This window comes from Equus przewalskii, chromosome 29 (genome assembly GCF_037783145.1).
Source record: "Equus przewalskii isolate Varuska chromosome 29, EquPr2, whole genome shotgun sequence".
NCBI classification, from domain to species: domain Eukaryota; kingdom Metazoa; phylum Chordata; class Mammalia; order Perissodactyla; family Equidae; genus Equus; species Equus przewalskii.
Genome location: NC_091859.1, coordinates 28,756,639 through 28,782,519, shown reverse-complemented (window position 1 = coordinate 28,782,519; position 25,881 = coordinate 28,756,639). Strand labels below are relative to the sequence as shown.

The 25,881-nt window shown below is 35.8% G+C and overlaps 1 protein-coding gene across 9 annotated transcripts in view; it reads left to right on the top strand.

The window, feature by feature from the left end:
* The window catches only part of SLC41A2 (solute carrier family 41 member 2), a 124,619-nt gene that overhangs the window by 69,077 nt on the left and 29,661 nt on the right, over nucleotides 1–25,881 (top strand). For all 9 annotated transcript variants that reach the window (XM_070600771.1, XM_070600768.1, XM_070600770.1 and 6 more), the window contains exons 7-8: nucleotides 7,199–7,346; nucleotides 12,127–12,206. In XM_070600771.1, coding sequence (XP_070456872.1) covers nucleotides 7,199–7,346; nucleotides 12,127–12,206 — 228 coding nt within the window. The remainder of the gene's footprint in view (nucleotides 1–7,198; nucleotides 7,347–12,126; nucleotides 12,207–25,881) is intronic.

The following is a 25,881-nucleotide window of genomic DNA, read 5'->3' as shown; positions in this document are numbered from 1 at the left end:
AGAGAAGCCTCACTTAACTCCTCACTTAGAATTTGGGGTACTGTTCGGAAGTGGCTGAACAGCTCCCCTCATGTCCTGTTCGCTCTGTTGCAGGCGCTAAGGCTTGCTCTACAGTCATTCAGCATGTTGCCTTTCTTTTGCAAAGTCCTGATAAAATTTGCTGACGTCTGAAGTAAATGTGGAATTCTCCCCATTCTCACCTCTCCAGTTCTCCAAAAGAGGACAAAACGAGCAAGCCCAGAGCTTTACTCCTATTGACTTTATTTTTTGTAGTCTCCCTAAGTCTTTACTGATTAGTGAACAAAGTTAAAGTTTCAGCCTGGTGTTTAGGTTTTTAAAGTTTAGGTTTAGGTTTTAAAGTTTCAGCCTAGTTTTTCTCTTTTCTTTATGTCGTTCCCCTCCCCTCCTTGAAGGCCAGTCAGAATCCTCATTTTTTCAATGCTAAATTCATAGATTTCCCTATTCTTAGGTGATCTTTTTCTTCTCTGAATTCCTATCGCACTTTATGGACAACTTCTCTTATGACATGCTTTACGTTGAGCTGGTCATTATAGCTGTTTGTATAATTGTAATACCTTCCTTTATGAGGGTATACGCTCTTGAGGACAAAACTGTTCTCATTTTATTTATTTATTTTTGTAGCACCCCATAGTGCCATATACATAGCAGATGTTAAATAAATAACACTTCACCAAATGCTTTGTTCCTTTTGAAAGCTATTCAATTAATATGAGTAGAAGTTATTCAGGAAGTGGTATACATATGGAAAATAGAAGATCGATACCCCTCTGAATGATTTTTGCCATAGTATGTGTCTAATAACATAATAGATTATAACAAAAAATGTGATCCTTTCCAAGAGGACATAGTATTAGGGAAATACTGGAAGGGCATCTTGCCTTGCCTTAGAGATTAGTATCACTATAGAAAAATTAAAATGCCAGCATATGGCTCGAAAAGATCTATTACAAGTGGAAATAGAAGAAATAGAAAGTTAGTTTAGAGAGTAATCTAAGCTCTGACTCTGATATGCTTTGGTACAACTTGGAGAGAAACTATAAAGGCATTTATTCATTCACGTAGTAATCTTTAAACATGTAATAATCTTTAAAACTATCCAAAGGATCTGAATTTGGCCAGTAACTGAAATACCTGTACACAAGGATTGTCCTTTCTTTCTTCTTGTTTGGATAATTTTAAGAAGATTTTAAACACTTTTTCAATTATTTATAACTACATAGCTATATGATTTTTGTCTGTGCATGATGTTTATTGATTTGAAAAATTATCAGCTTTTCTCTTTTTGGACAAGATCTGAGAAGCAAAATATTGATTGATTTCTCCTTCTTCAAGGCTAATTTTTAAAAGATGGCTTAGTTAAAGCTATAGGAGCAATAACTATCAGCCCCAGGTTGCTTCCGTCCTCTGAAGGACTATCAGGGATGCCACCTGCTTATTCACAGGACATTCTAGAATCTCATTGCCTTGATGTGGTGATGTGAGTAGACTCTAAATTCATCTTGTGTGTCAGTCTTCTTCTTCAGAGATTTTCAGCACTGTACCATCTTAGTTTAGAGTGATTCTTAGGTCAATTTAGTGAGAAAATTCTGCTGTAACCATAAAGAGCATTTAAAAAATTGTTTATAACTTCCAATGCCCATTCCTTTGTTGTTCACACAGAAACAGCTAACATATAAAAATGTCACTCATAGCAGTTACGTTTTTCAGAAGAATTTAGGGTGAGAATGATGAATGCTATAATGAAATTATGTAACAGTAGTTGCAACCAGCAATCTAATAAAAGGTGAAAGCCGTGAATCAAAAAGATGGCATTTATGTTTGGCAGTTAGGTGGAATCGTAGCAATTTGAACTACTTTAGCTGTGTGAATCCTTACCTTTCTGTAGTTTACCTGTATCACAGAATCAGTACTAATATACACAGGCACTTAGGCTTAAAATTCCACAGTTTTATCTATACACCTATATTCTTTTCCTATTGCTGCTGTAACAAATTGTCACAAACCTTGTGGCTTAAAACAACAAAAATTAATTTTCTTATAGTTCTGGAGGCCAGAAGTCCAAAATGAGTTATACGGGACTAAAATCCAAGTGTCAGCAGAGCCGGTTCCTTCCGGAGGTTCCAGGGGAAAATCCATTCCTTCCTCTTTCGCCTCCTGGTGGCTGCCAGCATTCCTTGGCTTATAGCCGCATTGCTCAGTCTCTGCTTCTGTGGTCACAGTGCTTTTTCCTCCTGTTATCAGATCTCCCTCTACCTCCCACCTATAAGTACAGCTGTGATTACATTTAGGGCTCACGCAAATAATCTGGGGTAATCTCCCTACTTCAGAAAGGTTTGATTTAATCACGTCTGCAAAGCCCTCTTTGCCACAGAAAGTAACATTCACAGGTTCTGGAAATTAGGATGTGGATGTCTCTGAGGGCCATTATTCAGACTACCACAATAGCCATTATGGTATACCCAGAAATTAACACAAAATATTGCTTTAACTAGAATCATTTAAACATATTTCCTTTAGAAGCAAGACGTTATTTTGGGTTTTGATTGGCTTCTAATTGACCGTTTTCTCTTGCTGATTGTGTCATTAGTGGTTTTCTAAAAGTAATTCTTTAATTTTAGGACGTCTATAAAATACCAATATCCTAAAAAGAGGAACGTTTTAGCATCTTTCCTTTTTCTGTATTGGTCATTTTCGCCCAGCTATCAGAATCGGATTGGGAATTAACCAGGGAAAGGGGAGGAGAGTCCTATCCAGTCAGACATATGGTTTAATTTGGAGGGAATGGCCATGTTAGATTTGGCAGGAAATTGAAACAGAACACATTTACAGTAAATCATTTTAGAAAGTTGTATTTTATCATGGTTTTCCCAGTCTTTTTTTGTTTAAATTTTTTTATTTGTAGATTATTTTAAATTTGTAGGATAGTTGCAAAAATAAAAACAGTACCAAAAAATCCCTGTACCCCTTGTATCCAGATTCATCTCATGTTAACATTTTACCTATGTGCTTTATCTTTTATTCTCTCTTTTTCTCTATATGTATGTATGTTCTTTTCCTTTTATGACATTGACATTTTTGAAGAATATAACCCCCCTCCTTTTTTTATTGTTGGAATTTTTAAAAATTGAGATATAATTTGCATACCATACAATTCACCTTTTAAAAGAATACAATCCAGTGGTTTTTAAATAGAAGTTAGTACATTCATAAGATTGTGTAACCTATTATCTAATTCCAGAACATTTTTATCACACCAGAAAGAAACCTGTAGCAGTCGCTCTTCATTCCACCCTCCCCCTAGCCCCTGGCAACCACTAATCTACTTTCTGTCTCTATGGATTTTCCTGTTCTAGATATTTCAAAAAATAGGATCATACAGTATATGACCTTTTATGTCTGGCTTCTTCCAGTTAGTACGTTTTCAGGGTTCATCTGTGTTGTGGCATGATCAGTACTTAAATATTCAGTACTGAATAATATTCCATTGTATGGATTAATAACATGGCTGAATAATATTCCATTGTATGGATATACCACATTTTGTGCATCCATTCACCGATTGATGGACATTTGGGTTGCTTCCACTTTTTGGCTATTATGAATAATGCTGCTCTGAACATTCTTGTACAAGTTTCTGTGTAACCATATGTTTTCAATTCTCTTGGAGTGGAATTGCTGGGTCATATGATGACTCTGTTTAACTTTTTGAGGAACTGCCAACTCATTGTTTTTAGTTTCTTTCCTGAGAAATTTTTACCCCTCTTTGAAAATTCAGGGCAGTGATTCTGGGGTTGGGATGGTGAGTGTTTTTTTCAACTTCAGATGTCCTCCCAGAGATTTAATGCTGAAAATAACTTAAAAGCCTGGCATGGTGCTCCACTCTTGACCTGAAAATGAAATACTAAGATGATTCGACTTAGCAGCAGAGTTCTTTTCATTTGTGGATGGACTTTAATGCTTTTAGTTTTCTGTTTGATCCTATAGAGATTGTTGGCAACTGTAGTTGTTTTAGGAGGTAAGAATGCTTCCTAATTGGGATGTGATTTATCTTTATCTAATGGTTTAACAAAAAGAACTGGGAATCCATCCAATAAAAGTTTTCTTCATTTTTAAAAAAATCATGGAGAAAATGGCACTATACGTAGCATTAGTCATACCTCTTTAAATGGAAGAAAATATTTAAATGAATTTTGTTAGTATAATCATTTTGAAGATGTGATGGCGAATCCAGATAGAATCATGAGAATAAAATTTGTTTGGATACTTTTTTTTTTTTTTGAGGAAGATTAACCCTGAGCTGACATCTGCCGCCAATCCTCCTCTTTTTGCTGAGGAAGACTGGCCCTGAGCTAACACCCGTGCCCATCTTCCTCCACTTTATATGTGGGACGCCTACCACAGCATGGCTTGTCAAGTGGTGCCACATCCGCACCTGGGATCAAAACCGGCGAACCCCGGGCCACCGAAGCAGACCGTGTGAACTTAACTTCTGCGCCACCGGGCCGGCCCCAGGACACTATTTTAGTATCCTAGTAATTGTTCTTACCTGACAGAAAAAAATTTGAGCTTCTATCTAGTTCAAACATCTTTAGTAATAGGTGAGAAGATCTTTAGATATCTTAAGAAGATGAGGAAATACAAAATTCAGTCAAGGATAAGAGTATGGATAACAGTTGAAGAATTTTGTGTGATGTTAGGAAGACTTGGTAACATTTAATTTAAATCTAAGACTGTAGGCTACAGAGTTGTGAGATCAACTCTGTCTTTAAGTTATGAAGTCCCTACTATACAACATAAGTATTGGAGTCATTGAGAGGAATCCAGGAATGTCCTGGCAAAAATCTCTGATAATAATAAAACCTTGATCAGCTAAAATGACGTTACTAAAAATGTCTTGGGATGATGTAACTGTTTCAAGAAGAGGTAGGCAACTTTTAACCCTAAGGATATTTAGAATTAAGTATAAAAATATTTTAGAATCAAACTCATGGTATTAATGGTCTTATACTAACAAGGCAGTGCATATGTTTTTATTTACTTGTTACTTAGCTCATTAGAGTAACGTCAGTCTTCTAATTCCATTTTTTAATTTATAATTAATTGACTTATTCTTATGATTGTTAAATAGAAATCTTCCCAAATTTGTATGCATTATATGAATATTTATGAAAACTTAAGACTCACTGTATTTGTACATTTAATTTGTTATTTTTATAAAGATTATTTTAAGTACTTGGAAACTTTTGTGAGACAGATGAAATGTCTAAAGTAAGTGGAATATCTCAGGGTATTTAACTAAGTTTGTAAATGTGACCAAGTATTATTCCAAACTCATAAAAACAATTTTTGATGGGATGCTAGACATTGTGAATGTTACGTTGTTAAGTGCTCAACAGTTTTGTCTTTCTTTACAAAGTGTTGGACATTGTTCTTGTAGGCAGTTAATTGTGGATTAGCTTGAGCTAATTTCAAGGCTTGGTGTTCAGCTTTATTGGGGCAGATCAGAGCAGACATTACATCAGGGCTAGCTTCACTGCTAGGACGTGACCCTTCTCAGGTCTTAATGTTCTCAGTGTTCAGAGGCCTCTCCTTTCCACGGGATTAAATCTTGAATGACTTTCAGTCCTTTGTAAACTCTGGAAATTTTTTGGTTTACAAATCCCCAGTTATTCTTGGCCTAGCCTTGTGGAGTTCACCCTAAGGTTTGGTGTTCAGTTCTCAAGCTCTTTCTCTGATAGCTTCCTCTTTTCCAGTCTGCTACCCTGTAAATTCTTGCTGCCTTAGGCTCACTGCCTTCCTGAGCTGTGGTCTGGAATGTGCTTGTAGTCAGAAAGGTGAGGCTACTGTAGGGCTTATCTCATTTCTTTCCCTTCTCTCAGTGATCACAGTCTTGCAGTACCTGTTGTCTAGTGTCTGAAAACAGTTGATACCTAGCTATCTATACATCCATCTATCTATCTATCTATATATATGGATATGTAAAATCTTCTAGTCACTTCTGAAAGCACTTATAATTTTGTTCAGAGGTGGTATACATCATGTCTACAAAGCAAGACAGTCAAGCCTAAAGTCAATGAGTCAGAGGAGTATACTCTCTCTATAGGAGAGCGTAACAAGAATGGGGAGAGAATGAAAAATTGTGATCAAGTAAGACAATCTACCTCAGACAGGTATAACAAAGTCCTAGCGATCTGTTACCTCAGTGTGTCCCAAATAGCAAGACGCTAATAACAATGGCTGTGATTATGATGATAGTGAGCGTTCAGTGAATGTTAGCTATGTGCTTAGGCCCTATACTAGTTAACTTACATGTCTTAATTCTCTTAAGACTCACGATAACCCCATGAAATAGGTAGTATTATTATTACCATTTTAAAGATAAGGAAACTGAAGTTTATAGAAGTTAAATTTCTTGTCCAAGGTAAGTTGTAACACCCAGATGTGAAACTAGGTACTCTGGCCAAACTATGGTAATATAGCGAACTGTATTCTATCTTAGTGTATTAAAGGTTCTGAGTAGTTTTGCAGTGAAGAAATCTGTTTAACTTTATTAAACCTAGTCTTCCAATTTTATTTTGGAGCTCGGAACACTACTTAGGATTGGGGGGATATCTGTTATCAATTGATCGGCCAATATTCCATGGAATGCTTGTACTATAAGATCCTTGTGGGTGAAAACAACATCCTATTTGACTTTAGAGTTAAGAGCACTAACTTCAGTGTCAGACAGATGTCATTTTCTCGCAACTCTTGCTATTTCCTAGCTTTGTTCCTAAGCTCCTAAGACTAGGTTTCTTCATAAAATAGGAATGACTGTATCTACTTCATACTTGGGAGGACAATTAATCATGAATATAAAGCATTTAGCACAATCCTTGGTAAAGAGTGGGAGCCAAATAAATGTTAGCTTTTTTTACTGTTGTTGTTGTTATTATTAATGCTATTGCTATCTAAGTCACATAGCTATTTCAGTAAGTGTTTGTTGAAATAGTGTATTAGTTTTCGCTTATATTATTTAATATTTTTACCTTATCTACAGTTTGAAATTTGTAGAAAATATATAGCATGTTAATATATTTGATAACATCATCTCTTCTGGTAAATATTTTAATTTTAATATTTACTTTGCTACGTGGAGAGAAAAGAGATTGAAATGTTGTCTCTTTTTTAATTTTAGAGACCTATTACTACATTTCTCCATTAGTTGGTGTCTTTTTCTTGGCTCTGACTCCTATCTGGATTATAGTAGCTGCCAAACATCCAGCCACGAGGACAGTTCTCCACTCAGGCTGGGAGCCTGTCATAACAGCCATGGTTGTAAGTAGGTTAGTATTAAAAAGTGCGTGTGTGTGTGTGTCCTGTGTGCATGTATCTATGTCTATATTAAAACAAATAATTGCCCGTTTTTACTTCTTGTATCAATCATTTTATATAACCAGTTCTTTATTTTCCCATGTAATAAGAGCTATAAGTGACAGGAATTATTGAAATCAGTAGATGTACAGAACCTCACTTGGCTACAGGTTTCAAACTTTTTTCCAACCAAATCCTTACCAGATTGATAAATAAAATTTAGTGGTGTTTGTAGGTTTGTGTGTTTTAACCTGACAAGGACATTACTTATTTTTAATAGCAAGTTGCTCACTTAAGTGTCAGAAAGACTTAGAAATGTACTTACCACATGACCACTTCCACTTCTAGAACCCTGACAGAACTTAAGGATAGATGCAAAAGATTTAGTGCAAGGATCCTTATCACAGTGGAATTTTTAATAACAAGAGAGAGAACACCTTAGAGGTCTAGCAATCAGGGATTGATCAAATAAATTGTGGTATGGTCACAAAATGGGTGATGGTCTAGTGGTTAAGATTTGGTGCTCTCACCGCTGTGGCCCAGGTTCATTTCCCAGTCAGAGACCCATGCCACCCATCTGTCAGTCATCATACTGTGGTGGCTGCGTGTTGCTGTGATGCTGAAAGCTATGCCACTGGTTTTTCAAATACCAGCAGGGTCACCCATGGTGGACAGGTTTCAGCAGAGCTTACAGACTAAGACAGACTAGGAAGAAGGACCTGGCCACTGGCCACCACTTCTGAAAAAATTGGCCATGAAAAGCTTATGAATAGCAGTGGAGGATTGTCTGATACAGCGCTGGAAGGTGAGAGGATGGTGCAAAAAGACCAGGCAGGGTTCTGCTCTGTTGTACACAGGGGCGCTAGGAGTCGGCATCCACTCCAGGGCGCTAGCAGCAACAACACAAAATGGAATATTAGCCATTAAGGAAAACATAGTAACATTCCTATTGACATGGAAAAATATTCATCATACATTTAGTGAAACGAACAAGCTAGAAAAGAGTATGCTTTCCTGTTAAACGTGGTAGATTGACACGTGTATTCTTCCTTCCTAAAACTACTAAAATAACAGTAAAAGAATTAAAAAGCTATAAAGCTACAAAGACAGAAGGGAAGCAGAGAGGACAGCAGATGAGAGATTCAACAAAATTAGTAACTTAGGAATGAAATGGATGGTTGTTAATTGAACTAGCAGAATGAAAAAAACTAAAACCTAACAATCCTCAGGGCAGGAGGACACACATAAGAAGCAAGCTGATATGAGCCTCAGAAATCCCAAAAGGTGGGGGAATTAGAGGCACTAAGTACTTCTGAAAGCTGGAATGAAGAAGATGTTATTAAAATTGAAAGTTTTTAAAGAAGCAATTAGATCCTAAAAGCCCTTCTTCAACTTGACCACCCAGGTGACTGCCCCCCCCACCACCCTAGCGGAAGACAAGAAGTAACTCTGGGGAGGCTCAGTCGGAGAGGCTCTGCATTCAGAAACACCTGCACCAGTGAGGATGTGGATTAAGCGCTATATGAAAAACAGGAGGATTGAGTGAAAGTCTATGAGCTGGACAGTGAAAGGCCTATCCCACTTCCTGTTCTTTGCTCATAGAATGCCGGCAGTCAGACTTATACCCCCAGGCAAAAAATTAGATAATTCCTTTCTGGGGAAACTCGTCAGCACAAAGGAAAAACCTGCAGATACTGACCCTTGTGGGCCCTTTAGTGAAAGAGCTGCATGCTCACCTGACCATTGTTCAGTCAGGCCCACCTGCTAACAAGCTCTGCCCGTGGACAAAGAGAGCTCCAAGTATGCTTTGCTTTGCTCCTTAAAAAGGAGCAGACAGTAAAGGATTGCCAGGCATTTGATTAAGGCTCCTAACATGGAAGAGACCAAAAAAAAAAAATGGTACTCAAAGAAAGTGCAGGGATAGTTGAAAAACCTCAAAAAACTATCATTGGTATCCTCAGAGAAATAAGAGAAACTATGGCATCCATAATGTAAGAACCGAATGCTCCAAAAAGGAGGATTTGAAAAACAGGAAGACCTCTTGGGAGTTTAAAAATATATAAATAGCAGAAACAGAAAATTTAGTACAAAAGGTAGAAGACAAAATTGAGGAACTATCTGGAAAGTAGAACGGAAAGTAGAGAGGTGGACTACCAGAGGCAAACAATAAGGGAGGAAAATTATCAAAGAAATAATACTAGAAAATTCCCCAGAACTGAAGAACGTAGGCTTCCAGATTGAAAGGGTCCACTGAATGCCCAGCACAATAAATTAGAGTAGGAGGGACCCAAATCAAAGCTCGTTATCATAAATCCGAAGGCTTCCAGAGAGAAAAGATGAGTTACATATAAAGGATTGGGAATCAGAATGACGTCCAGCAGCAACACCAAAAGTTGTTCCTTCAAAGTCTGAGGGAACATAAAGTGTGGTCACAGTATCAACCAAATGTATGGTAGACTTGAGAAGTTTTCAGACATGCAGGATCTCAAAAAATTTACTTCTCAATAGACCCTATTGTATAAAAGCTGATAGAAGATATGGCCTATCAAAATGAGGAAATAAGAAAGAAGACAACACAGGAATGAGGAAACCCATTGCATGACAGCATGTGGTTCATTTTTCTATAATGTAGATTGCTTTTTCCTGGAAGTTTCAGGCAACAGGATCCTATGAAATGTTGGGACTTTGTCCTAGTACGTAGACCAAGACCCAACATGGGGAGATTAAAGAGAAGGTACAGGATGACAGCTGTGCATCAGGCCTAGAGAGTAACCATCCAGGTTGCTTAATTTCTATCAAACAAACTTAAGAAGGGATGTCTCTAAGAAGAAAAAAAGTGGAATTGATTGGTTGTCCAATGAGTTTGACTGTATTCAGAGGCATTTCATTAACTTTGTTACAAATTTGAGCCTAAATTAGTAGTAAGTAACTAAAGAGTTAAGAAAAATATGAGGCAAGGCAAAAAGTACAAGTGAGGAAATCTAATAATACAATTTGTGGCTCAGATATGAATCATGAGTCCATTGTTATAATAAAGTAAACCCTAAATATTTCACCAAAGGTTATAATGTAACCAGATTGGCAGGATAGGGGGAGGAAGGGACTTGTGAGGACACTTTCGTGTGGAGGGAAGGGTAAGAGAGACTAAATCCTCATCTGCCTTAGTAGGAAGCCATTGGATAAATGGCTAAAATTAAAAATCAAGAAATAGGAGTATAAACATGTTTGTTAGAAATATAGAATTAAATGCCAGAAGAAACGGCTAAAGAAGTTGAAAAGAGCGAGATCTGGGGGTGGAGCTAGGGACAGCTTTATAAGCATTGTGGTACTTTCACTTTTTAAATAATCCATGTTTGTTTGATAGAAATAAAATTTAATAAAAGTGAAGAAAACTACTTTGAGGATTTGAGTTTTTATTTTTAAACATTTATGTTTAAAGATGTCTGGGAGGCTATATACCCATAAGCTAACACTATAATTCTGAAAGATGTAACTATGACTGATTTTTATTTTCTTCTTTTTGTTATTTTCTAATGTTTTATAGTAAGTTTTATTACCTGAGTAACAAAAATATTTTTAAATGTATTTTAGCAAGTGTTGACGTTATATCCACAGCATGAGCTATACGATTTGGTATGGAAATTTATTCTTGGACACATAACTAGCTTGCTCTATGAAATATATATATATATTTTTTAATTAAGGCTTAGAATATTAAAATATTTCTAAGGATGACTATTTTTGGACTTTATATTGTACCTTTTAATGGGAACTCCTATCAGTTTAGGCATATTAAGCCATTCATTTATTTTACTAAAGAATTAAAATAATAAAGATTTAATAATTTCCTGATGTTAACTGTCAGGTAATGGTAGGAACACTGGATCTGATATTTTGACCATCAACCCTATTCTGTGACAGCATATAGCTCATTTTTCTGTAATGTGGATTGCATTTTCCTGGAAGATTTAGGCAACAGGATCCCATGGAATATTAGGACTGGCAATGTTTTGTAGTACGTAGGTCAAGGGACTGAAGTTAACCAATTGATAATGATCTTGGAAACGCCAAACAAATCTCCAAGCTCCCTTGAGACGTTGAGAGTGAGAGTGTATGGCTTGCCCCTATATAACTGTGTCATTTTTCCAGACCTCTCATCTCAAGATCAGCTCTTTCTATGGCTACAATTCATTATTTTGATTTACCAGTGATAAGACACACCCTAACTATATCAAGTTTTAACACAGTAAAAATCATCCCTTTTTAATGCCTTGTTTACTTCAAATATGAAAAGATACTCTTTTTAAAATTATTTTTTAAATTATAAGAGTGATAAGTGGACATGGTTTTAAAAAATTAATAAGTACAGAAGGATATAAAGTGACCATTAATCTCTTATCAGTCTCACCGCCTAGAGATAGACATTGTTAATGATTTTTTATATGTCCTTCAGACATTTTAATGCTACTTAAAGTAGTATGTGCTTTTCCTTTTTGCAAGTAACATATCTTGGAGGTCAGATAGAGAGCCCTGAAATGTGGGGCTCCACATTTTATGCCATGTTTTATTTTTAGCATTTATTTCTAACATTTTGTTAACATTGATTTTTCCTTTGAATATTTTTTGTTTTTAATCTATTTTATAATGCCTAAATATTTTATTTTTAAAAGTAGGGGTGTCTGTATGTAAAGAACAACTTCAAATTAGTACATTTCCTTCCTTCTCTAAATGATATGATTTTATATCTTTCAGCATTGGGGGCCTTATTCTGGACACAACTGTATCTGATCCAAACTTGGTTGGGATTGTTGTTTACACACCAGTTATTAATGGTAAGAATTAGACACACTGTTTCATAATGATATCAAATCTTTATATACTCTTAGGTACTAATGGGAATCTTGGGGTTCAGATTTTGAGAGATCTGTCTTCCCATCCCATCCATTTTCTCTCCAACCTCAGGTTGTTGCTCCCAGTGGAAATTACATTCTCTGTTCTCGGTATGCAGAACACGTTTTTTGAAAAGAACTTTCTTAATCTTATCACTAGATATTAGTTTGAGAGTCAGACATACCCAATTTTTAAGGTTAGTGTGACAAAATATGATATTTCAGTTCTGGATACTTTTGGTTTATCTGCTATTTTATGTTGTTTTGTTGCTGCTTCTGTCAGTTTTCATGGATAAGTCAGAGTTAGCCAGGTTTAAGGCTTGCTTGAGTCAATTCAGTCCATTAAAATCCATCACTCCTCTGCTGATCCCTTTAAAATATGCCTTATATTCTTTCTTATCTATAAAATGGAAATTATAATACTTAAGTTCACAGGGATTTCTGTATGAATTTCTTTTAATAAGATAATTTTAATCCAGTCCTACTGGCTTTTGGGCTGGCTGTCATTAAATTGGATTTTAGTATAGCCTAAGCCAATATAATTTAAAAAGTAATTCTACCTGGGGAAAAACATGTCACAGGATATGCCACACATTTAATAAAATTACTTTTGTATATTTATGTATAAAAATATGTTATATAAAGGCAAGTTCTCTAAAATCTAATTTTATATCTAAAATTTCTACTGAACATTTTAATTTTTGTGTACCTTTAGAATGTCCATTAACAAATTTCCCCTGTAGACCATCCCTCCCAATTTTCCTGATGCCACTAATCTCTCCATTACCCACCCTTAAAACCATGGAACCATCTGATTCAACCAGGCCCTTCCTCCTCTTTGAATAGACAATGAGCAACCCTCGCCTGTTTGCCCTTTAACATAATTCACTAGTTCATTTATTTATATGACAAGCACAGCTCACCGTTGTAGTCTGCTGATGTCTCACTCCAGCCATCACTCTAGTAATAAAGTACCCTTCCTGACTGACTCCTTATTTGATGCAAATTAAATGTCACTAACAAACTAGTCTTCCTTAAACTTTGTTTTTATTATATCAATCTTAAGATGATGAACTTAACAGTGGTTTCCTCCTGCCTATCAAATCAAGTTTGAATTCTTCTGCCTAGCTTTCAAGGCTTTCTGTACACTGTTGGACAGGTACCACTTTTTCCTCTATCAGTCTAACCAGCTTATTGTATTGTGGCCATACAAAGATCTTTTAATTTTCACTGTCTGGAATGACTACTGCTTTCCTTCCACCTGTTCAAATCCTCTTCAGTGAATATTAGTTGATGAATTTATTAGCATAAATATTATCCAATAATGACTATCAGAGCTATATTGCCCAACATGTCGGTAAGAAATTTAACTTAAATTACAATGACCCCATTATTAGTAAGGTTTTAATGAGTATTTCTGTTATTTCTCCTTACATAAGAAACAGTTCTAGAGCTTTGCTGAAGCATGCTGTCCTTGGAAGTCTGTGTCTTGGCATTGCATGGTAGTAAAATCTTTTTTTTTTTTTTTTTGAGGAAGATTAGCCCTGAGCTAACTACTGCCAATCCTCCTCTTTTTGCTGAGGAAGACTGGCCCTGAGCTAACATCTATGCCCATCTTCCTCTACTTTATACGTGGGACGCCTGCCACAGCATGGCTTTTGCCAAGCGGTGCCATGTCCGCACCCGGGATCTGAACGTGCAAACCCTGGGCTGCCGAGAAGCAGAACGTTTGAACTTAACTGCTGCACCACCAGGCCAGCCTAGTAAAATCTTTTTTGTATCCCAGCTAGTAAACCTCTTAGTTGGGTATCACAATGAGCTCATCTTATGTTAAATTCCACTCTTTAAAAACATTGGTATAGAATATTCACTCCACATTCCTCAAAAAAGTTGGAACTTTTGAGAATTGAATTTCATTTTAAATGTGCTGGAGGATGTACTCTAAGGGATCTTTATTATGATGATGATGATCATCATCATCATTTGCTATTTAGTGACTACCTACTATGTGCCAGATAACTTATAGCATGTTAAATCATTTAATTCTCACAATAAGAAAGTAATTTGTCCAAGATCTTTTATCTAGTAAGTATTGAGTCAGGATTTAAACCCCAGTCTGCTTGATTCCAGAGCCTGTGATTTTTTTTCCCTCAAAATAAACAACTACTAATTTATCTGTTTTATTAGACACAAGAATAGACGCTTTGTTTAAAGTAAGACATATGTGTGTTGATATTGTGATTAGGATATCTTTTAACACTGTTAACAACTCTCAGAACTAGTAGCATTTTCCGAAGTATATTTCATAGTAACACTAGCTCTGTGAGATGTTAATAAGTATAACTCAAAAAGTGTTTTGTGGTCAATGAAGTTTGAGAAACATTAGGTTAAGTAGATTTCTTAACTACAAGATTTCTTAACGTCCTTCTCATGCTAATATATACCGGGAATCTCCTCCTGGGACTTCTGTTAGCTAGACCCCAGGCCACACTTTGAGAACTACTGATCTAGGGCTTATAATGTATATCTTTATCACATGTACTTCGAAATAATAATATACCCCTTTACGTGTAAAATAAGAACCTTATATCTGTATATTTGGATTTTCACTCCTCTTTCTTATGTGCTCTGTTTGTCATACATTTTACTTTGTTATAAACCCTATAATGCATTGTTGTTATTTTTGCTTTAAACAGTCAATTATGTTTTGAAGAGATTAAAAATGAGAAGATGATCTCTTTTGTATTTTCCCATATATTTTACATTTCCAGCACTCTTCTTTCCTTTGCGTAGGTCCAGATCTCCATGCGGTGTTACGTTCCTTCTGCCTGAAGACGTTCCTTTAATGTTTCTTGTAGGGCAGGTCTGTAGAGAAAACAGAGGCTCCAGGCATGGCCTCTCCCAGCATACTTCTCTTTCCTTCCCCTTCACCTCTGTTCTTACCCCTAACAATGTCTGTTCCTAGTTTCTTACATTCCTATCTCAGAAGAAGAACTAACTCTTTTGTTCAAGATCAACTAACCCACCTGTGGTCTGGATGCCGTTCTGTTACAACTCCAGTGGGATCCTTAGTCCATCGATTAATCTAATTTTTCCTTTATCTTCCCTGTCTTCCTCTCTTCCATCTTTTCCCTTTAGTTTACAAATGCACTCAGTCTTTCATCCTAAGTCACCTTTCCCATGGTGTTCTGGCTTCTCAAGCTTCTGTTTTCTCTCTTCTATTCTTTGCAACCAAACTTTTCAAAGTGTAGTCTATACTTTTAAGTTTATGACATTATTTTCCCTCCCTCTGACTCCATGTAACTGCTTCTACCAAGCTCTCCAGTGACCTCCTAATTCTTTTATCCAATTATTTATTTTCAGTCTTGGGAGGTGAATGTGTCTGCCCTTGTTTAGATGACAGGGTCTTCACTATGAGGAGTTACATGTATTTCTTTGGAAACTATGAAAAAATGCAAGACACACCTCCCTCTTCCCTTTGCCCTTCTTGAAACAAAAAGAGTAATTCCTACATGTGAGTTCTGCTGAGTCTTGGAAGGAGGATAGGTGCAAATGCAGAGATGTATGGAGGTCACTGAAATATGTAGGTATATATGGAAGATACTGGATCTGTTGTGCTGTTGATTATAAGGATTTACTTTTTAACAAAATGAACTTGCACTTCAGGTTCCTTTGGGAATGTTCAAAAGAATTCTTCACAAAATTTGAGATGTATTCTATGATACGAGTGCTAAACGTTTACTGGAAATGTATATTTCTAAATTTAACAAAACATGAAGTTGGATTTTAAAGCAGTCCCCAGATGAACCTGCTGATAATTTATTCATACTATGAAACTTTCTATTATCACTGGAGTTTATTCTAGCATAAGGCACTTAAAATTAGGTCTTGTGGGTACTGAGGATTCTCACTAATTATTTCGTATGTTGACAAGCTGCTTTTGCTAGTGTTATTAATTTATATGGGAGACAATTTTTAGATGCTCTACACTAGCTTTAAGTAATGCAATTAGTATGTGAAGAATTTAAGTAATTTAGAGGAAACGCTGATAGAGTCGCTCTTGGCAGAAACGTAGTGTGTGTCATGATAGCAAGAAAGCATTTTTGACATTAAAGAAAGCTGTTCCAAGTAATAAATCTGCTACAGTTTAAAAATATAACCAATGATCATGATGAAATTAGATGGAGTTTTAACCCTATGAGAGGTTAAAATTTTAATAAGTTCCTACACCAATTATGTTGTTTACTTTACAATTTTATTTACCTTATCTGGAAAAATGATACCAGTCTCTTTCTCAAGCCTCAGTTCATTTTATTTTTAGTTTGGTGCAATTATAACACCAGTTGTGTCTGTGTTTCCTAGACTACAGCGTGAGGCAGGTCAGGGGATTCAGGGAAGAGCAAGGTGCTACGTCGATTATTTATAAGGGTTCATTTGTATTGATTATCACATATTTTAATCCGGACATGGTAACAAAGAAATGATAAAAGTAGTTCTATAAAGGTCTACCAGTGTGGTTTTATAGAAGAGAGCTACAACTACTCATTAATTGCCTTTTGTTTCAAATTCAATCCAAGGGAAGTTCCATATAGAGTAGCTATTCTCGGGTTTAATAGCTTATGCTTTCTGCATTTGCATTAAAGTGTTCCATATCTAATAAAATACCAGATAGAACATTACCCCCAAGAGAATCCCCGGAGTAAATGAAGATGAAATGGAAATTACCATTTATGAATTCCTGTAGCAAATATCTGGCATTGAAAAATGTATCTGAATGCAGTCTTTTGCTTTGTATTAAGTGTATTCTTCACATTCAATTCTTCTCCTTTTGGGGGGCTATGAAGAGAAATCCATGGAGGATTATAGGCCATTCTTACTGGTTTACCCAGTAACTCTTTGTGAAAGTACTTGTGTTTCTAGTGTAATACTATATAGTATTATAGTATTTAGTATAATTATTAGTATTATAGTAATCATAGTATAATTAATATAATAATACTCTCAACCTCTTTCAGTTTCTAGGATATGTTAATTTACTTCTGGTTAGAGGTGTAAGTTACTGGCCTAGTTTATGTCCTGTTATCAGATGAGTACAAATACATGCCAGTTATTCAATGTTCTATTCCAATTGTTTACTTTAGAAAATGAGCTCAGGTTTAGAAAATCTAGACTTTTAAAAATAATCATCACTAACCTCTAGTGGAAAATTCATTGAGTAAGCAGAAGACAGATTAAGTGATTATTTAAAATTTGGACACCAAAAGGTTTCTTTTCTTCCTTACTTTTTTTTTCTTTTAATAAAATTATATGTGAATTGAAAAGTGACACAGTTCCTGCACATTCTCTAACTAATGACGTCTCCAGAAGGTTAAGTGTCAGGGCTTACAATTAAGAAAACACCAAGTCAGAATCACATTATTTGTACAAATTGTGCCATCCTCCTCCTCCTCCTCCTCATCACCATCATCATCATCACCATCAACATTTGTTGAACCATTACCATGTCCAGAAACTGTCTTTCATGTACACATTATTTTATTTAATTCTGTCTCTTATGAGTTAAACATTAAATTATCCTGATTTTTCAGATTAGAAAACTGAAGCCCCAAGTGGTTAATGTCACTGAAACACAGTAAGCAGCTGAGGCGGTTGTCAAAGCTGTGTGATCTGAGCCAGAGTCAACTCTGCAGAGAATGGAGCTCTGCATTTATGTGTCTTAATTATTCAACCTCGTCGATATGACTTTGTTTCCCTTTCATACCCATTTTTAAAGAAATTTATTTTCCTTTAGAACATTTTTCAGAATTCTCTGGGATGCATTTTTAAAAATTTTTTTATGATGAACTGAATTTTAAGTTATCTTAAGCATTTGCTTTTAATGAATTTTTTATTTACTAAATGAGGTTGGGTGAGGAAATCGTGAAACTACATTTAGTTTAAGATAGAGTCATTCTAATTTGTTTTCAAAATACAACATTTTGCAATACATACAAATATTGAATCATTGTGTTGTACTCTGGAAACTAATATAATGTTGTATGTCAATTATACTTCAATAAAAAAATAATGTTTATCTGGCCAGCCTGGTGGCACAGCGGTTAAGTTTGCACGTTCTGCTTCGGCAGCCCGGGGTTCACCAGTTCAAATCCTGGGTGTCGACCTACGCACTGCTTGTCAAGCCACGCTGTAGCAGGCATCCCACATATAAAATAGAGGAAGATGGCACAGATGTTAGCTCAGGGCCAGTCTTCCTCAGCAAAAAGAGGAGGATTGGCAGCAGATGTTAGCTCAGGGCTAATCTTCCTCAACAAAAATAAATTTAAAAAAACACAAACATTTAAATTGCTTTATTTTTGGTACATTGGCACAAGAAATTAATCTCAGCTTAAAAAAGGGAAGGAGGTTTATACTTTTCCTGTTTCTCTATTTAATTTTTTTTCTGTGATTAAAAAATATTAAATTTTCATTTCCTCAATAACGAATTATCATTGTTAGAATGCACTGACTGTCACAATTTCACTAGCTATCAGTGAAGACTTAGATACTTATCAATACGTAAGTCACGTAGACTGACTTTGAACAGAACCCCTCAACCTATTTTTCTGAGCGTAGTACTTACATATACCCCAGTTAAACTGCCCAGATTCAGAGTCACCTGGGGCAGGGCTTCTCCATAGTAAATTACTTATTGCTGTGTCCTAAAAGTCACCTCCTAAATCATCAAGCAAAGAACTCGTCCTCTAGCAACAACCAGAGAATCCTGTTACAAAAAAGCCAAGGTAGTCTCTCCTCGGTTGTTCTGGGGGAAACCTACCTTGCGTGCAGGTAACTTGGATCAACCATGGGTGACAGTCCTGGCCACAGGACTGCCGCCTTCTGATTCTCCCTGTCACCCAGGCTTTTCCCTCTTAGCAGCTGGTTCAGACGTCCTGTTGAAATTGTTCTCTAACCTTTCTTGTTTAAAAATCTCCTTCTCCAGTATGTAAAGTGTGATTCAAATGGAGTCCTGCGTGGACTTACAAGAGTTCCAGTTCTTATGATTTCAAACTTCTTTCACTGCTCATTCTTCCAACTGTTGAAGCATAGAGCTAAGTCTAAGGAAACGAGCTACTTGAAAACTTTTAAAGTTGTTGTTCAGTGGGTTTTTTTCTATAAGTTAAATTTATCAGCTTCATTCATTCAGCGATATTTACTGAGCTGCTGTTACGTACAGGCACTATCCTAGGCTCTGCGAATATCAGTGAACAAATTAGACAAGTCTGCTTCTGCCCCGTGGAGTTTACATTCTAGTTGGGAGGAGACAGACAATAAACCACAAGCATAATAAATGTATAAATAATGGAGTGTATTAGAACATGGTAAATGCTATGAAAAAGATGGGGCAGAGCCGGGGGGGTTGGGAACGCTAGGGTTAGGGGCCATAATTTTAAATGGGGTGATATAGGTAAGCTCATTGAATTGACAAATTTACCTATAATTTGGGTTGTGTTTATGTTTTTATAGCATTTTAAGGTTTATAAAATAATATTTAGAACAGATATTTTTAATCACCATTTTGCAGATGAAGTAACAAAGGCTTAAGGAGGTAAGCTAACAAAGCAGAAAGTGATAGAGCTAAGGCTCAAACGAGGACTTCTGACTCTAAGACCAGTGCTCTTTCCACTCTACTGCACTGTCATTGGCTCATATGAAAAATAATATAGTAACTGCCTCCTAAATGAGCAGGGTGCACTAACTCATCTTGGGGCTTAATCTGTATTAATCAATAGGGATTTTAAGTGTCTTGACTACTTTAACTTGGCATTTAGATGTTTGGTTTGAGTTTTAGAGATCTTCCTTAGATGCTGTTTCTTGCTAACTTTTTTTTTTGCTGAGGAAGATTTGCCCTGAGCTAACATCTGTGCCAGTCTTCCTCTATTTTGTACGTGGGTCGCCACCACAGCATGACTGCCAACAAGTGGTGTAGGTCCACACCAGGGAACTGAACCTGGGCCACCAAAGCAGAGTGCACCAAACTTAACCACTAGGCCAAGGGGCCGGCCCCTCTTGCTGCTTATTTTTAATATTACCTTTTATTTTGCTTATTGTTGTTGCTGTTAATGTTAAAAGGAATAGAAAATATTTAAATGTTTTTCTATGTATGGGTGTGGAGAGACTTATGTCTCTCCATTTCAATATTTCAATGCATTGAAAATATTCTTGTCTGTTAGATATAAATTTTGGCAAGCTGATTCATAAATAGTCATTATTATTTCAAATACCTAGGTTATATATTTTTTCTCAGTTTTATTTCTCCGTTTTTAATATTGTGGAATAAATGCAAAACACAAATATATATTGTTTAAAAGCGTAATTAATAAGGCAAACTACCGAGTAGCCAGTTTTCAAGCCAGCAATCTAGAAGTCCTCTCGCTCCCTTCCTCAATCAAAACTCCTTCCTTCTTCTTCAGTTAACTACCATCCTCACTTAAGAGGTAATCTTTTTGGCCCTTTTGATAGTTTTATCATCTACATGGGCAAATGCATTCCTGAAACTATAGTTTATTTTTTTTACTTTATTGAGTAAAAGTATGTTGTACATACTCTTACGTGACTTGCTTATTTTGCTCAAGATTATATTAGTGCATCAGCTATGTTGTTATGTTTAGTTATTGTTATTCATTTTCATTGTGATAGAATATTCCATTTTATTACCATACCACAATTTATTTATCCCTTCTACTACTGATAACAGTTTGGAATATTTACAGTTTTCCACTTTTGGGCTATTGTGGACAATGTTGCCATCAATTATTTGTGTATGTGTCCTGGTGCACATGTGCAGACATTTCTTTGAGTATTTATCTAGCAATGGAATTGTAGGATTGTAGGGTATGCACATCTACAAATTTATTACATGGTGCCAAAGTGTTTTCCAAAAGGATTGTAACAATTTACACTCTTACTAGTTATGTGTAAGACTTCTCATTGCTCCACATCATTACCTACAATTCAGGCTAAAGTTTTTGTCAGTCTAATGGATGTGTAATGATATTTATTGTGTTTTATTTGCATTTGCCTGATTACCAGTGAGGCTAAGCACCTTTTCAAATGTTTCCTAGCAATTTGGATTAACGTCTTTTGTGAACTATCCAAGTCTTCTGTCCTTTTTTCTGTTGATTTATAGGAGTTCTTTATATATTCTGGATGGTAGTCTTCTCTGTTACAAAAGTCTTATTCCACTCTGGCTTGTCTTTTGAGTTTCTCTATAGTGTATGTTAATGAACAGAAGTTTTAAATTATACTTTAGTCAAATTTATTAACCTTTTCCTTTATGATTTGCAGTTTTTCTATTACATTAAAAAAAAATCCTTCCCATCCATTCTATATTATCTTCTGAAGCTTAATAATTTTGCCTTTCACGTCATGTCTTTAATCCACCTGGAATTGATTTTTGTGTATGGTATGAGTAGAGGGGTCCAATTTCATGGGGTTTTCTACTTACTAATAACCAATTATGTTGGCCCTATTTATTGAAAAGTCTATAGCACTCTTTACTGATCTGCAGTACCTCCTTTGTCATAGGTCAGTTTTCATGTATGTGTGATTGTGTATGTGTGTTTATCTGGTTAAAGAAATCTCCCTCAATTGCTGATCTGCCAAGAGTTTATAATCATAAATGATAAAATGTTGAATTTTATCAATTTTTCTGCATTTATTCATGTAATCATACTTTTCCACCATTCATTTGTTAATGTGTTGAATTGCATTAATTTATTTTCAAATATTAAATCAGCCTTGCATTTCTAGGATAAATCTAGTTTGGTTGTAATGTATTATACATTTAATACTTTTCTGGATTTGGTTTGCTAATAGTTTGTTTAATTTTTTTACATTTATTTTTATTCATAAGATCGGCCTATAATTTTCCCTTTTCGTATTGTCATTGTTGGATTTTGAACCCAGAGTTATGCTAGCCTCATTATATGAGCTAGATATACTTACTCTTATTTTTTACTGTAAAGTAATGTAAGATTGTCATTGATTTTATTTAAATATTTGGTGGAACTCACTTGGCAAAAAAAAAGAACAACAAAGCAATCAGCTTTTGTGGGCCTTGTGATTTGCGGGGGAGGATTTTAAACTTTAGATTCTGTTTCTTTAATCATTATAGAATGATTTAAATTTTCTGTTTCTTCTTGAGTTAACTTTAAGTTATATATTTTTAGGATATTTTCCCATTTATTTAAATTTTCAAGGTTATTGGCATAAAGTTGTTCATACTATTCTTATTTTTTTAATGTTGGCAATAATTGGAATTATGACTCCCTTTGTTTTGGTTCCTAATGTTTGTACCTACTCTTTTTTTCTTTCCAAGTAACTAATATTTTGCTTTATGATCCTCTTAATTTATTCTCTTTTCATTGTTTTCCTTCTTTTACTTTGTGTTTATTTTTCTGTCTTTTCCAACTTCTTGAAATGGATGCTTAGCTCAATAAGCCTTCCTTCTTTTCTAATATATGCATTTAAGTCTAGAAGTGTGCCTTTTCATACTGCTTTATCTGCATCCCACATGCTTTTGTATGTAGTAATTAATTTCCATTCAATTACAAATATTTTCTAGTTTCTATTACAAGTTCTTCTTTAATTCACAGGTTATTTAGAGGCATATTCTCTCAGTTTCCAAGTGGTGAAGGCATCAGGCCCTGGAGGGTTTTTTTTGTGAGCAAGTTTTTAACAATGAATTCAATTTCTTTAATACAGAGTTTCTCAATCTTCACACAAGTGACATTTGGGGCCAGATAATTTCTTATTATGGGGGGACTTCCTGTGCATTGTAGGATGTTTAGCAACATCTCTGGCTTCTGCCTATTAGATGCCAGTAGCAACCTCCAAATTATGACAGCCAAAAATGTTTCTAGATATTGGCAAATCTTTTTTGAGGGGAGGGGAGAATTGGTGGCAAAATCACTCCCAGAGGAGAACCACTGCTTCATAGATATAGGGCTATTCATGTTATCTGTTTCTTGTCAAGTGAGTTTCATAGTTTGTATTTTTCAAGGAATTTTTCCACTTCATCTAAGCTATCAAATTTTCTGGCATAAAGTTGTTCATGATATACCATATTATTCTTTTAATTCCTGCGTAGTCTGTAATGCTGATTCCTCGTTCATTCTTGATGTTGGAATTTGTGTCTTCTCTCTTCTATTCTTGATCTATTCAAAGAATCAACTTCTGGTTTCATTTATTTTCTCTATTGTTTTTGTTTTTTATTTCATTGATTTGTGCTGTTATATTCCTTCTTTATGCTTTCTTTCAGTTTAATTTTTTCTTTTTTTCTAGGTTCTTGGGATGGGAACCTTAGATCACTGATATGAAATCACTCTTCTTTTCTAATTTAAGTATTTAATGCTGTGGATTTCTAAGTACTGCTTTATGTGCCTCCCACGATTCTCAATATGTTGTGTTTTCATTTTCATTAAATTCAAAATATTTTTCAGTTTCCCTTGTGCTTTCTTCTTTTGATCTGTGGGTTATTTAGAAGTGTATTGTTTACTTTCCAAATATTTTGGGGAATTCCCAGATATCTATCTTTTCTGTTGTGGCCAGAGAATGTACTTTATATGTTCCAGTCATTTCAAATTTATTGAGACTTATTTTATGGCTAATAATATGTCTATCTGCATGAATGTTCCATGTGTTCATCTGTAAAGAATTTATATTCTGCTGTTGTTGGGCAGTGTGTTCTATAAGTGTCATTTAGACCAAGTTGATTAATAGTATTGTTCAAATCTTCTGTATAGTTTTGATTTTTTAAATCTATGTATTCTATCAATTAATGAAAGAAGAGTGGTAAAACCTCAGTATAAACACAGACTTGCCTGTTTTTCTTTTTAGATTATCAGTTTTTGCTTTATGTATTTTGAAGATCTATTTTTAGGTGCATTTATATCCAGGATTGTTATGTCTTTTTCGTGACTTGACCTCTTCAACCATTATTCAATGTCTGTCTTTATCCCTGGTAGTATTCTATGTTATAAAATCGTTTTTTTCTTTCTGAAATTGATATAGCCACTCTAGCTTTCTTTTCACTAGTATTTATATGGTATACCTTTTTCCATACTTACACTTTTAACCTGTTTATGTCCCCATCTTTTAATAATGCGTGTTATACATCTTTTCCACCAGAACCTTTAACATGTTAATCACATGTATTTTAAAATCCTTGTCAGATAGTTTCAACACCTGAGTCATCTCTGAGTCTGCTTCTGTTGACTTCTTAACTTCTGACAATAGTCTGTTTTCTTTATTGCTTTTTACTGTCTTATCAACTTTTATCGAATGCTGGACTTTGTGTATAAAAGAACATTGGAGATTGACATATATATTATTCATGCCTAAAAATAGGCAGGCTTTTTCTTCTGTCAGGTTGTTAGTTTGGAGGATTGAGTCAGTCTAGTCAGTAGTTGAGCTGGGTTTGTTTTTTGTGGTTATTATAGTTACCTTCAATGCACCACTGGCTTCAAATCTCTTTTCCTTTTTGTTTTAAAGATTTTATTTTTTCCTTTTTCTCCCCAAAGCCCCCCGGTACATAGTTGTATATTCTTCGTTGTGGGTCCTTCTAGTTGTGGCATGTGGGACGCTGCCTCAGCGTGGTTTGATGAGCAGTGCCATGTCCGCACCCAGGATTCGAACCAACGAAACACTGAGCCACCTGCAGCAGAGCGCGCGAACTTAACCACTCGGCCACGGGGCCAGCCCCTCAAATCTCTTTTTCGATGGATTCCTGCTACCTCATGCTTTGTGTGAAGCCTGGAGAGCTGTATGCCTGCAGCCCGGAAGGCTTAACTCTCTGTGTTCTTGCACCTCTTCCCACTGTAGGCTGCTGATGCTTGTTACTTGATGCAAAGCATGGCATGGAGTTTGGGATTCTCTTGCTCTACCCTCAATCATAGTCAGTCCCTGTGCACTTGGTCCTCAGAGGTAGGGGTTTCTCAATGTTTCTTCCCCTTGCCCTATTGACAGTCAAACTCTGCCAGATTAGTCTTGAGCAAGAAGATTTTCTTCCACTCCAGCAGCAGACAGCTTCTGCTTCTGTTTTTCCTCCAGTGACAATTGATATTTGTCTGGGACCAGATAGCTAGAGTATTGTTACCACATAAAAATGGGGTTCTCCTACTTGACATGCATTAAAAAAAAAGCCAATTGTTATGGCATCAGCTTTTGGGAAGAGGAAACAGTTTTATTGCTAGATTGATCTGCAAGGAGACAAGAGGCATATGCTCTCAGATCCATCTCCTTGATCCAGGGCTTGGGGTAAAATTCATGGGTTGAAGGGCAGAGTCTGAACTGTGGAGACAGATGATTGGAGGTAAGGAGAAGTGAGGTAATTGATGATCTGTGCAAGTGTAATCAAACTTCATGCCTCTTCATAGGACACATGTTCACAAAATGGTGGTGTTAGTATGATCTGAGGGTGGAGTTTTCAGCCCTTGACTTCAAAAGGGTCACTTATTGGGCATTTGCGCAGGCCCAGCTGATGGGTTGGTGGTCTCAATCGGCCTGAATTGGACAAGGAGTCATTTCTCAGTTCCTGAAAAACCACTCTTCATTACTCTGTTGATAAAATGGGGTAGGT